Genomic DNA, 13,851 nt, shown 5'->3' on the forward strand with positions numbered 1-13,851 from the left:
CCTAGTTGATGGCGTTAAAATTGTAGATGATGTGATACGCCCATAGCCAGTTGCACTCACCGGTCGGTTAACGATCTGTGGGTTAAGCAACCATTGGCGCGGTCATTCCATAGATGGGTGACTGCATAGTGGTATTTGAACTGGGCGTCTCCGTGCTTCGGAGGGCACGTTAAAAGTCGGTCCCGGTTGTTGTCAATTAAGATAACAGTCCTCTCAGGCGGCTTGAACAACTTTGACACTAGTTTTGACCACTAACCATACGAAAGTTCAAAGTTATTCAAGTTCTATATCTTAGTAGACAACAACCGGAACCGACTTATTACGTGCCCTCCGAAGCACGGAGACGCCCAGCTCAAATACCACTATGCGGTCACCCATCTATGGAATGACCGTGCCAAGGGTTGCTTAACCCACAGATCGTTTACCGACCGGTGAGCGCAACTGGCTATGGGCGCACCCGGTAATCAGGTACTAAATCAAAAATGTCTTCCCGCAGGTGACCGGTGGCAGGACTTGGCCTCTCATCAACTGCCTGTGTTTCTTCACGGCTGTGTTCTCAACATTCCTGGATAACGTCACTACTGTGCTGCTCATGACACCTGTTACCATCAGGTAAGGTCTTTGACCTTGAGGCTTGAGGCCCTTATTAAAATCATTTTCGTCTTAGCAGTGTTGACAAATAATTTAAGATGTTTTTATGAAATTTGCGTTTAATACTTATTAACTAAGTTTCCTATATTTATTTGAAAGAAATTGGTACCTCGATAGAATTTTTTTTTATATAAATTGCGATTTTAGTTGTGTTTTCGCTAATTTCAAAGCTAATTGACTTGGTCTTAGGAAAATTACAAAAGGAGTAGATTTTCTAAAAAGATTTATAATGATGAAATGATAGAATGATGAGATATAATACTTAGTAACTTAGACATCTTTAATATTAAATTTTAATTAAAAGCAATATGTAAATCTAAAGTTAAGCACAATTTGTAAATCAACGGATACCTACCGTAGGTATGCATTGCAAGTGTAACGTTAAAATAGCACACGCCACTATTATACTTAGGGCTTAGATTTGACTACAAAATCAAACAAGAAAATTATTCCTGTTCTTGTACAAGTAACTTTACTTTCCGTGAACACCTTTTTCGTATCCCCCAGGCTCTGTGAAGTGACGCAACTGAACCCAGTGCCAGTCCTGATGTCGATGGTGATCTTCAGTAACGTGGGGGGCGCCGCCACCCCCGTGGGGGACCCTCCTAATGTCATCATAGCTACACACCCGTCTATTATAAAAGCGGTAAGTAGTATTTAGACTACTATCCATACTAATATTATAGATGCGAAAGTAACTCTGTCTGTCTGTCTGCTACTCAATCACGCCTAAACTACTGAACCAATTTGCATGAAATTTGGTATGGAGATATTTTGATACCCGAGAAAAGACATAGGCTACTTTTTACCCCGGAAAAATGACGCATTTCCCGGGAAAATTCAGGTGGCGAACGAAGTCGCGAATAATCAACATTATAATGACATTGAATTATCAAAATTCCGTTGTCATGGCAACTGTTTAAATGGCGGATATGCCTTAGCGCGACGTCAATAATTAAGAGATATAAATAATTTTGAAGAATATTTTCCGTGAAAAAAAAGCATATTTTATATCATCACGCTACGACCAATAGGAGCAGAGTAACAGTAAAAAGTGTTACAAAACCGTGGAAAATTCTGACCCATTCTCTCTTATGTGACGCAAGCGAAGTTGCGCGGGTCAGCTAGTTTCCTTTATTTCAATTAATTTATTGATAATTCTGATCCGTTACTGAGTGACTGACAGATGGACAACACACAGCCCAAGCTACTGAGCGTAGAATGTTAAAATTTGTTATGAAAATTCCTTAGGAAGTGAAGAGGAGCACTAAGAGATAATTTTTGGAAATTCCACCCTGAAGGGGGTGAAATTTCACGCGGTTCCAACTTGAAAATCGGTGTTCCACGGACATCAGTCACATGGCCTAGGTTACAAATGGCTAACGTTTCGGAGAGAAGATCCTCATTAGGCTTCAATATTTTTTTTAATTGAGCAGTTTACGATAGTAACTCAAAGTAAACGGTCTGTAGCTCGATTCTCTACCACTATCGACTACCGACAACCGGCTAGCCATCTAGAAATTTTGTATGACAATCTGATCAGCGCCTTTAGCGGGTGTCGTAGTAACTATTTTGGCGGTACATTTTAAATGTCAAACTTTCGATACTCGAAAGTACAGAAGTAATTTTTTTTAAACCCTTTACTGTTCCACTGCTGGGCAATGGTCTTCTCCCAAACTAGGGAGGGGATATGCTTAGAGTAATTAATTCTTTCTTGTATTATATATATGTTTGTTTATTTTGCAGGACATAAACTTCACAAACTTCACCCTGCACATGGGCGTGGGCATTCTGGTGGTCGCCGTACAAACATACGTGCAACTCAGATATATGTTCAGAGACATCAACAAACTGCGGCATAGCGTGCCTAGAGATATATTAGGTACAGTATACTTATCTATACTAATATTATAAAGCTGAAGAGTTTATTTGTTTGTTTGTTTAAACGCGCTAATCTCGGAAACTACTGGTCCAATTTGAAAAATTCTTTCAGTGTTAGATAGCCCATTTATCGAGGAAGGCTATAGGCTATATATCATCACGCTACAACCAATAGGAGCAGAGTACCAGTGAAAAATGTTACAAAAACGGGGAAAATTATGATTCTCTTATGTGACGCAAGCGAAGTTGCGCGGGTCAGCTAGTATTATATAGCTCGTGGCTTAGTTAACGACAGCCGCGCGGATCGATCTCTGAAGTTAAGCTACGCTTACCGAGGATGTTCTGAGGATGGGTGACCATCTTATACATATCGAGTTCCTCCGTGTTTCGGAAGGCACGTTAAATTGTGTCGTTTTCGAAGATCGTTGACAGTCGTTAACTGTAGTCAGAAGCTTGAAAGTCTGACAACCAGTCTTACCGAAGGGTATCGTGTTATAATCCAGGTAACTGTGTTGTGGAAGTCAGATAGGCAGTCGCTTCATGTAAAGTACTGATATTCAGCTGCATCCGGGGAGGCTGGAAGCCGACTCCAACATAGTTTGGAAAAAGGCTAAGCTGATATTAATCGGAGCTACTTAGTAGATAAGTTATCTAATAAGTACTTAATCATAAACTGTATAATCTGTTGTCCACCACAGAACTCCGTCAAGAGATAGCAGTATGGCGGCGCGCGGCCGCGTCGCTGTCGTCGTACTCCCGGGACGAGGACATCGTGCGGCGCGCGCTAGAGAAAAAGGTAAAGGTATCACCCTTCATGTGCTATTAGTTATGCGCTACTCATCACTTATGGTACGGCTTTTTTATACATTATAACATGTTACATTCATACACACATCATAATATCACTCCATGTTATAGGCATAACCCATAGAACGCCACTTGATACGAATAGCATGCTTGCATACATACATAAAAGCACGCCATAATCGTCAGTTTTAACAATATTTCTATTAGGTATAAATCATTGATGATGCCTTAACCTTTGATTAATTCACATGCTTGCGTTTGTTATTAATTCAATTTCATTATTTTAATAGTGCTTCTAGTATTTTTTTCCATAGATGCTTTTATAATAATAATTTAAAAAACTGCATTGTGTGTTTTAATTTCGTTACAGAAAAAATCAGATTTTTATATGTTATAAAGAATATCAAGAGCTTAAGAATCATGAGTTCAATTCCCCACACAAAATAAATATTTATGCCTTCCACAAAATTACCTTTTTGTATTTTCTCCATTTTTTGTGACCCTAAATCTATATATGCAGCGAGACGGCCTCCGTGGCGCAATGCCGAGGTCGTCGCCACGCCACTACCAGTGCATCGGGAGGTCGTGGGTTCGATTCCACGGAACAAATATTTTTGCGATCCACAAATAGTTGTTTCGGGTCTGGTTGTACTTTGTGTCCGTTGTTTGTATGTTTGTAAACGTCACCGCGACACAAAAGAAGTTCTTAGTGCGGGAGTTGTCTTTTTACGAATAACAACTCTTTGCGTCATCTAGGATTCAAACCCGGGCCCTCACGCATCAATCTTAAGCCTGGTATATGAGTTATATTTTATCTTTCAGGTGGAAAAGCTGAACATTGCCCTATCAAGGCGGGAGGCTGGCGGCGGCGCCTCCAAAACTGATCCTATGTTTTGTTCAACACTCGCACAGATGAAACAAAAGGTATAAGTTATTGTGATATTAGATTATACTCGCAGCTCCGTTTGTCTTTATTTTTAGTTTTTTTTATAACTGCACGTTTGGCGCAGTGGTTTAAGCGGTCACCTCGCTGCAACAACCGTAGCGCCGCGTGTGGTGGGTTCGAATCCCACCCGGGACAAATCTTTGTGTGATGAGCACGAGTATTTGTTCTGAGCCTGGTTGGGAATTATCTATATAAGTATATAACAAGACAGAAAGTGTCACACACTATTTTAAGCTTTAATAATATACTATAATTTGTTTGCCATCGACACGCTAAGAAGAAGAAGTATGTATTTAGAAGTATATAAGTATGTTTATCAGTTATTTGGTTATCATAGTACAAGCTCTGCTTAGTTTGGAATCAAATGACCGTGTGTGAGCTGTCCAATGATATATTTATTTAATTTTATTGAAAGCAAAGTAGAAAGTAATTTGATTTGCCCGGGATATAAGCTATGATTGTTGCAAAATTTGTCAATATCATATGACACTTTTGCGTTTGTATTATTATAATACACTAGCTTGCGGTGACGCAGCTTAAAAAAGCATAAAAGAACTTTTCCGTATAATAATCTTTGACCTTTCCAAAATTTATAAAAATCGACTTACCCCCGGTTTCTGAGTACATTTAACGGTGGTTTATCTATTCAATAAGGTTTTTTTACATGAGTTTTGACACTATGGAATAGATAAACTACCGCTGAATGTACCTCAGATGCTGGGGGTTAGCCATTTGTAGCAACAAATTTATACTCTCATTACAATATCAAGTCTGATACCGTATCTAGTATATAAAAGGGACAACAAATACATGAATTATTTGTTTGAAAATATCTATTAGTTAGTATTCCCCAGGAAAACTAACCGAGACTTATCTAGAACTAGTAGAAGGATGTTAAGGTGAACTAAATTGCTGTGTTTATTTCCAGTATCGCATTCGGGACAAACAGTTGCTGATCAAGTCTGCTGTCTGTGTGTTGTTCGTCATTGTTGTGTTCTTCTTACACGCTATACCTGAGTTACGTGAGTATATTTCTATCTTTATTACTTTATATTATACTAAAGCACTGGTAGTTAACTGTAGAGAGTCATAATATTCTGTTGCCATTTCGGAGATTTTTGCAAACGCATGTCATGTGTTTAACAACAATATGAGAAATAATTAATTTTAAAGAAAACTTATGTAGTCAAACTACCTCCGTGGCTTAGAGGGGTTAAAGTCACCACGCCGCTACCAATGCGTCGGGTGGTCGTGGGTGCGACTCCCACACGGAACAATTATTTGTGCGATTTACTGATAGCTGTATTGAGTCTGGTTGTACTTTGTGTCCGTTGTTTCTATATTTGCAAAAGTCCTCGCGACACAAGAGCAATGTTTAGGGCGGGAGTTGCCTTAAAAAAAAAGTTTATTTATAAACTACATATTAATAATATGAGGGAATTTTTATAATAATATAATTGCTTGAGCTGTAGAAAGCTCGGCAACTTACGATAATGATAATAATAAATTTAACTCATTACTGTCCCACTATAGGGCAAGGGTCGCCTCCCGTAATGAAGGAGTGGTTAGGTCTTGAGTCCACCACCGTGCATACCTTCAAGAACTGTTCTAAAGATCTCATCATTCACCTGTTCTGATCTAAGATAAGAACTTACGATAACCTATGAATATGTTTAGTAATAATAATAATGCATGGTTTCAGAGCGCTTGTCCCTGGGCTGGACGGCATTGCTGGGAGCATTATTGCTACTGCTGCTGGCTGAGCGAGCTGATCTGGAGCCGGTGCTGGCCAGGGTCGAGTGGTCCACGCTACTGTTCTTTGCTGCACTCTTCGTACTTATGGAGGTATGTAAAAAGTGGTTTTAAAACCAATAAATAACTAATTTCTGTCCCGCTGTTGGGCAAGGGTCTTAAGGGAGAGTTTTGAATTCACAACGTTGGCGTAGTGCAGGTTAAAGACTTTGCATACTTTCAAGAATTGTTCTAAAGAACTCTCAGGCATGCAAGGTTGCATCACGATGTTTTCCTTCACCGTTGGAACAAATTATAAATATTTCTAACAAGAGGCCGCCCGCGACTTCGTCCGCGTGGAAACCCTTCCCGAGTAAATCCCGATCCCTCAGGAACTCCGGGATAAAAGTAGCCCATGTGTTATTCTGGGTCTTCAGCTACCTCCATACCAAAATTCATCGTATTCGATTCAGAAGTATTTGCGTGAAAGAGTAACAAACATCCATACATACTCACTAACTTTCGCATTTATAATGCATGCCTTGGCTTCAAACCTTCAACCACTTGCGTGGGAGGTACAGGTTAATGAACTGAATTTTAAGTGCCTCTCCTATATTTTTGAACGACTGTTGTGGGGTATTGCGGCGAGGTGACCACGTTAACCACTGCGCCAAATGTACTGTTGTAGATTAATGTATTTAAAACTATTTTGTGTGAAAACCGTGTGGTCTAACCACACGGCCATCACTGTTCTTTAATAGTAATATTACTCAATTTAACAATAATGTAATGTTGTTTAATTCCAGGCGTTATCAAAGCTAGGTCTCATATCATGGATCGGGAGCTTGACTGAAAACCTGATTCTGCAAGTCGGTGAGGAGTCCAGATTGGCTGTAGCCATCATGCTGGTTTTATGGGTAAGTGTACTTAGAGCACGTTAAATAAAAACCTGTGAGATTGAGATCTCTTTTAAATTATGATTTAAAAATATATTAACTGATAATAATTAGTATTAGTCAAGCAGAAGACTGTTTGTAGTGAGTGCACAATGTATAGATACAGTCAGTCAAAGCCCGGTTGAACAATGTCTGACAAGAGTGGTGAGAGATCAAGTTTAAGGACCGAAGGCTTTACGTACTCTTCGAGACACAAAGGTCTTCAACTTTTCCGTGATCTGGCCATTCATAGCGCGTGAGCAAACACTGGTTCAAAATGAAAATATTTTAGATCAAACAATACAATTATTAGTTTCACTTTAAATCAGCGTTCAATCATGCGCCAGTTTGAAATTGAAGAGTGCTATTTGATATTACCTTGAATCTGTTGAATTCGATTGTGTCTAGAGTAAGCCGGAAGGATTGCTATCTATCCGATTTCAAAAATGAAGGTTCTCAGATTGACCATTTATCTATACTAATATTATAAAACTGAAGAGTTTGTTTGTTTGATTGTTTGTTTGTTTGTTTGAACGCGCTAATCTCGGGAACTACTGATCCGATTTGAATAATTCTTTCAGTGTTAGATAGCCTATTTATCGAGGAAGGCTATAGGCTATATAGCCTTCCTCGATACGCATCACGCTACGCTACGGTCATTAGGAGCGGAGTAGCAACGAAAAATGTTACAAAAACGGGGAAAATTTTGACTCATTCTCTTAAGTGACGCAAGCGAAGTTGCGCGGGTCAGCTAGTTTCATATATTATGTATGTGTCAGGTGTCGGGCATCGCGTCCGCGTTCGTGGACAACATCCCGCTGTCCACCATGATGGTGCGCGTCACGGCGGCGCTGGCGGCCCCCGCGGGGCTGGGCCTGCCGCTGGCGCCGCTGGCCTGGGCACTCAGCTTCGGAGCCTGCCTCGGAGGTAGGGGACCTCTTTGAATCTAGTCAAATAGTACAGATATAATCGATTGATGATGACATAATTACATAAAAATGTTGCAAAGATAGGTGTTGAAAGGGAAGGTTTTTTAAAAGGGATTCAGTGATCATGAGACATTGAAAAATGGGGAGGAATTCAGTAAGTTTATCCGTGAGGGGAGAAGGGTGAGTTTTTAGAAAGAGCGGCTATTAATTGAAATTTAAAACGGTATTTAGAGTTAAATTACCTTTGAAAGGTCCGCTAATAATCACTTGATACTTAAAATATAATATTCATAATGGTCGTCAAAGGAAATCTTTTGCTGTCCGCATTTGAAATTTGTAATTCAATTCATATTCTACACCCAAATAAACATAATTTCTGTTTACATGTCTAAATAACTATACATTGTCAGGTAACGGCACCCTGATCGGCGCCAGCGCGAACGTGGTGTGCGCGGGCGTGGCGGAGCAGCACGGCTACCGGTTCACCTTCCTACAGTTCCTCAAGATCGGCTTCCCCATCATGATAGGAAACCTCATCGTTGCTTCGCTCTATTTGTTATTCTGCCATTGTTTCTTGCAGCTACATTGATATATAACTGTAGCAAGTGATTTTTAAGTTCCAATATGCTTCAGACCGGTAGAATCGGATTCGGTTGAATGAGCAGGCTTACTCCCTACACTCGATTTTGATTTCAACCACGTCTTTTTCGGGCTTATATTAAACGTATTAAATTCTAATTTAAGCATTATATTCCAATCGCGTTGAATTCGAAACTTCTCTTTAGTCTAATCGTATTATTAAATTCCAAAAGCGATGATCAATAGTTAAATTTCACTTTAATAGCGTCACACACTATTTTGGTATATTGAAGTTTGATTTTGACATGATAAACTCGAATCCGTCACGATTGGAATGGAATTCAAATGTCGGGAGTAAGCCAGATTCGAGCTTGTGTCTAATCGTACTTTTAAATTCCAAATTAGCATGTTATTGTGATCAAACACTGGTTTAAAATGAATGTAATTAAAATCTAATAATATAATCCAATTAGTTTCACTTTAAAACAGTGCTCCATTACGCTAGTTTGGAATTTAAGAGTTCGATTTGACATTAACTAGAATATGATTGAATGGAATTCGAATTCAATTGAATCTGTAGTAAGTAGTTATGAAACTGTACTAAAGACCCTATAGGCCCCGACTTCGCCCGGTCCAAAAGAGTAATTTTATAACCTTTACAAATTTATACATAAACTACGGAAATTGCTTTATTTATTCTCGAAACCTGTATGATAATAATCCGTTCAGTAGGTTTTGAGTTTATCACGAATAGAGGCGGCGAGAGGACTTTAATTTATAAGTGTAGTGATTCAAGAAATTGTATGAAGGGATTCGATCTCCTGACTTCATAGTTTCGCTTTCTGCTGTGCTATTATTAAACCCTTTATAAGAAAAGATCATCCCTGTATCATACGTAGAGTTACCAGTAGTTAAAAAAATCCGGTGGATATATGCATGGATTGTTTTTATACCAAGATTTTTGTTTGATACGTAAATACTGTAAAATAGTTGAAAGAATGTATTTTTATAAACAAATAACTATTTCTATTGAGTGTTGATTTTCTAGCAGTTACGACCGTCAGTTCAGTTGTTCTGACGGGCCAATATGAATGTCTTTTTTGGTACCATATTAATATTGTCACATTATTATTCATTTTCTTAATTAGGTTAGAAATGGGAAAATTATTTCCAAAATTGTGTCACTGTGTCTACATCAAAAATATTGTGTTTTAAAGAATAGTATATTTTTTACAAATGCTTTAAATTTTGTTGTTAAATTGTAAACAAATACGTAAAAAGTAATTTGATATGTGTAAGACGAAATAACGAACTTCAATACCAATTTTTCTTAAAAACTTTAGTGTTGCAATATTATTTTTTCTATTAGCAATATATTTTTCTTATAAAGTTGCTATATCAAAATTATAGTCTGTATCCAGCAGACTTTAAATTGGAAACAGGCCAAAATAAGCCAGTTTTAAAGTAATTTTGTTCGGTAGATATCAAACTGCCAAGTTATGAAGAGTAGAAAAAAAATGTGTATGTGTGTGTATGAAAAAGAGAAACAGAATTTTTTTTTGTTATGTAAACGTCTTTAGTGTCAAATAATATAAAAACTAGATTTTTCTAATGGCGCGCTTTTTCTGTGGTAAACGTTATTTAGAATTAAAATAATGCTTGTATGAATTTTATTTTCATTTTAGGATGTCATTTAGTCCATTGAAATGTTACAATTTGAGGGCCGAATATTGCATTTCTTAGAGGACGCAATTTTATTTTTGGAACATGTAGGGGGGGTCAATAGAAGCTTAACTTGAAGTTTGTGGGGTCGCCACTCTTGTCCCCCGGCCGCCATCTTGGAAAAGGGGGTAGAAACACTTTTTTCGCTATATCTCGGAAACTATGCATCTTACAATAAAATTGTAAATGCATAATTTGTAGCAAATTATTTTGCCTACAAATATGTCTTATAATTGTTTGTCCTAAATTAAGAATTAAAGAAGTTATAAGCAAAATAGTGAAATTTTTTTTACAAAAATTTTCTTTCCAAATCCGGTCTATTTCGGAGCGCTGTTACTGAGTTTCTAATTAATGAAATTAAAAAAATATATAAGGCAAAATTTTCCTCGAAAAATACTCTACAAGATTGGTCTCAGTTATTTTTTTTTTATTTATTCATATCAGCTTAGCCTTTTTTCCAAACTATGTTGGAGACGGCTTCCAGTCTCACCAGATGCAGCTGAATACCAGTGTTTTACATGGAGCCACTGCCTATCTGACCTCCACAACCCATTTACCTGGGATAAAAAACGATACCCCTGGTTAAGACTGATTGTCAGACTTTCAAGCTTCTGAGTACTGTTAACGACTGTCAAATATCTTCGAAAATGACAGCCGGGACCCACAATTTAACGTGCCTTCCGAAACAGGGAGGAACTCGATATGTGTAAGATGGTCACCCATCCACAAAACAACTTCGGCAAGCGTGGCTTAACCTCAGAGATCCATCCGCATCGCTGTCGCTAAAAAAAGTTATAGAGCAATAAAAAAATTGCACTTTTTTGCTTATAACTTTTTTAATTGTTAATTTAGGGCAAAAAGTTATGAAACATATTAGTAGACAAAATAATTTGCTACAAATTATGCTTTTACAATTTTATTTTAAGACGCATAGTTTCCGAGATATAGCGAAAAAAGTGTTTCCACCCCCTTTTCCAAGATGGCGGCCGGGGGACAAGAGTGGCGACCCCACAAACTTCAAGTTAAGCTTCTATTGACCCCCCCTACATGTTCCAAAAATAAAATTGCGTCCTCTAAGAAATGTAAATCTCATGTAACATTTCAATGGACTAATTGGCTGAATAGACATATTATCAGTATATCGTTACTTTAAAAAAAAAATGAATGTCTTCAAAATTTGGCGCTAAAGTGTTAAAAAAAATCTAGTTTTTCATTGTATCGTTTTCATTTTCTGTATATTATTGTGAATACAATTGAATGAATTATGTTTGAATTATATTTGAAAAACTATCCGTTACGAGGGTAGCTGTTATTAAATAAGGGTACAAATAAATGAATTGTGATCGTAAATAAGTATTATTGTGAATTAAATATTATATGATATAAACTATAATTTAATGTTATTTAATTTGTTGTTTTATTGATACATACTATTTCTTTCCTCAATGTTATAACATGTAAAATCAACTCCTGTATTGACTTCATTGGCGTAGCAAGTATCGTAAAAGAAAATATATGTATTTCAGGTTCCAAACTATGTACCCAATTCATCAAAGTACTTTTTGCGTGATTGACAAACCTTATCTATCCCTACAAACTATTATTATGAAGCCATTTTCACCACCAATTTTAATGACATCACATGAAATTTTGACAGTATATTCATTTACTTACCAATTGTCATTTTATCCAACACATAGCTTATCTGACAGTTATTCATTATCTGTGCAGGCCTCTAGTAAAAAAATAATGCAAATCTATTCGCAGTTGTCGCCAGCAGAGTTTAAAAAGAAATACAGACAAGACAATAAATATTTATTTTCACTTATTTATAAAGACTTATTATTTGTATCTCGCTGCACATTCCCTTCAATATAATTATACAGTGTTTGGCAAACGAAGCATATTTTTGTCATCAACTCCAAATATTTTATATTGATAGGTTGTTGTAGTAAACAGAATGTTTTTGTTGGGCCCGTTAATTGTTTTAAAGTAATCTGTTTCGGTGGCTTCTCATTACTGGCCACAGTAGCTGTAATTGGTTTATTCTTCCCTACGAAAAGAGCTGGTATGGTAATAGGTATTAATTTTGGTGATACAGTATTTTGGATGGTGAGTCGTTGGTCAGTAATTGGGCTGTCAGAGGCATGTTTCACTTTTATACTGCAGTTGTCAATTACTTTATTCTTACTCTCATCGGGTGGAGTTACAATACATTCTGATTGTGATGGTTCCTTAGGGATTTCTATTTTAATGGCAATATGTTTAGTAGTAGCCATTTTATCATTAAAGTTATTATGAATCTTTTTCTTACTCCATAAGGAGTACATAATATTGATCCACATCACAAACACAGTATATACAGCTGTTTGATGTATTTCAAAAAGTATTCCCAATTCAAAATCATGCGTATTCCGCCTCAATTTGATTAAAGTTAAAAATAAATTATCCTCAGTGCTCAAATTTAGAACTTCACTGCATTTATTGTTTATGGTTTCATAATTGGGGCATAGTGTGTTAAAAATCATTTGGAATTCTTCATATGAGTCTAGACCGGTGTAGAACTTGATGGCTTCATTGTCATTGCAAAATTGTTTGATTGTGAAGAATTTATTGCAATTTAGTGTCTGAGTGCCACAAGTCCTTGTTAAAATGGGTGGTTCAGGAGGCAGCGGAGACTCTGATATTATTTGTACAACTTCAACAAATTCTTGTTCCTTAGGGTCAATAAAATCTGGATCTTTGACTTCAATGAAATCTACTTCTTGCACATGGTTAGTAGTAGTATCATCCGAACAGCAAGATTCACTGGCCGGCTTTCTCTTAATTCTTTTTCGCCTATTTTGTTGTCTCTTGGCAATTTTTGTTATTTTGGAAGGATCCTTCAGGGCAGTTCTTTGACTCTGATCAAAGATGGATGGCACTGCGCCTTTCTTTAAAATTTTTCGATTCATTTTCGATCCTGAAAAGAAATTTATCTTAAGCGAACTAAACTTCTAAAATATTTAAAAAAAAGTGTATTTTAGCCGGCGGAGCCAGAGCCGACTGCTGGTACTAAGTTAACTACAAACATCGTAAGAAAAAATAAAAAAACTAAAGTCCAGTTACGCCGATTTTGGGTAAGCTTCAGTTATCATGTGAAATTTTGACATTTATTTATTTACATACACTGGCTGTCACTTTAATGTCTCAGAAAGGTTAACTGACACTTATCCACAACCTAAGAAACTGGCTCAAGATTACTCAAGAAAAATATAAGTCTACGTACAGATAACAGAAAACAGCGCTACGAGCGAGCAGAAACTTCAAGCGAAACAAAGTTTATAACTAGTTCGCTACAAGTAAACTTCACAATTACTTGTATTAGTTCCATCCGCAGCAAAATCCTCTGGTTTAAAGTGGTCAGAGCACAGTTGCGAATGTCTCGTAGCCACAAAGTTTAAGCGATTCACTGCTTTCTCCCATTCTCTACGGCGGCTAGCGTTTTTAGGGAATGTATGAACTCCCTGGTTGACACAGCCAGATGCACAACACTGCTTCATTGCTTATTTTTAGTATGATTGTTCTGATCTAAGCAAGTCTTTTTTCAGATAATCCTATTGATTATTGACAAAATTTGACATTTATGACAATGGCAGAACTGCATTATCGATTTACGCTCAGCTGCGCC

At 37.2% G+C, this 13,851-nt stretch overlaps 2 protein-coding genes across 11 annotated transcripts in view; one reads left to right on the top strand and one right to left on the bottom strand.

Annotated features, from left to right (window-relative positions):
• Window positions 1-11,589, top strand: part of hoe1 (OCA2 melanosomal transmembrane protein hoepel1) — a 46,181-nt gene extending 34,592 nt beyond the window's left edge. For all 9 annotated transcript variants that reach the window (XM_076132570.1, XM_076132571.1, XM_076132569.1 and 6 more), the window contains 10 exons: window positions 497-612; window positions 1,159-1,297; window positions 2,398-2,533; window positions 3,231-3,328; window positions 4,162-4,263; window positions 5,214-5,307; window positions 5,988-6,130; window positions 6,823-6,933; window positions 7,731-7,878; window positions 8,291-11,589. In XM_076132570.1, coding sequence (XP_075988685.1) covers window positions 497-612; window positions 1,159-1,297; window positions 2,398-2,533; window positions 3,231-3,328; window positions 4,162-4,263; window positions 5,214-5,307; window positions 5,988-6,130; window positions 6,823-6,933; window positions 7,731-7,878; window positions 8,291-8,469 — 1,266 coding nt within the window. In that variant the 3' untranslated portion in view covers window positions 8,470-11,589. The remainder of the gene's footprint in view (window positions 1-496; window positions 613-1,158; window positions 1,298-2,397; window positions 2,534-3,230; window positions 3,329-4,161; window positions 4,264-5,213; window positions 5,308-5,987; window positions 6,131-6,822; window positions 6,934-7,730; window positions 7,879-8,290) is intronic.
• LOC142984775 (uncharacterized) lies at window positions 9,893-13,813 on the bottom strand. 2 transcript variants are annotated; one of them, XM_076132577.1, is made up of 2 exons: window positions 13,540-13,813; window positions 9,893-13,143 (listed from the first exon to the last, which is right to left on the bottom strand). In XM_076132577.1, the coding sequence occupies exons 1-2, from the start codon at window positions 13,721-13,723 to the stop codon at window positions 12,011-12,013; spliced, it is 1,317 nt and encodes a 438-aa protein (XP_075988692.1). In that variant the 5' UTR covers window positions 13,724-13,813; the 3' UTR covers window positions 9,893-12,010. The 2 variants fall into 2 exon arrangements, with proteins under 2 accessions (XP_075988692.1, XP_075988693.1); XM_076132578.1 differs by having other exon boundaries at window positions 13,450-13,681.
• Between the last annotated feature and the right edge of the window lie 38 nt (window positions 13,814-13,851).

This window comes from Anticarsia gemmatalis, chromosome 28 (assembly GCF_050436995.1).
Source record: "Anticarsia gemmatalis isolate Benzon Research Colony breed Stoneville strain chromosome 28, ilAntGemm2 primary, whole genome shotgun sequence".
Lineage (NCBI taxonomy): Eukaryota > Metazoa > Arthropoda > Insecta > Lepidoptera > Erebidae > Anticarsia > Anticarsia gemmatalis.

Bases quoted from the DNA above. Each gene is read 5' to 3' on its own strand.
- LOC142984775 (XM_076132577.1), bottom strand. From the start codon at position 13,723: ATGAAGCAGTGTTGTGCATCTGGCTGTGTCAACCAGGGAGTTCATACA. The intron at 13,144-13,539 runs GTAATTGTGAAG...ATTTCTTTTCAG, and splicing joins TGCGGATGGAACTAATACAA to GATCGAAAATGAATCGAAAA.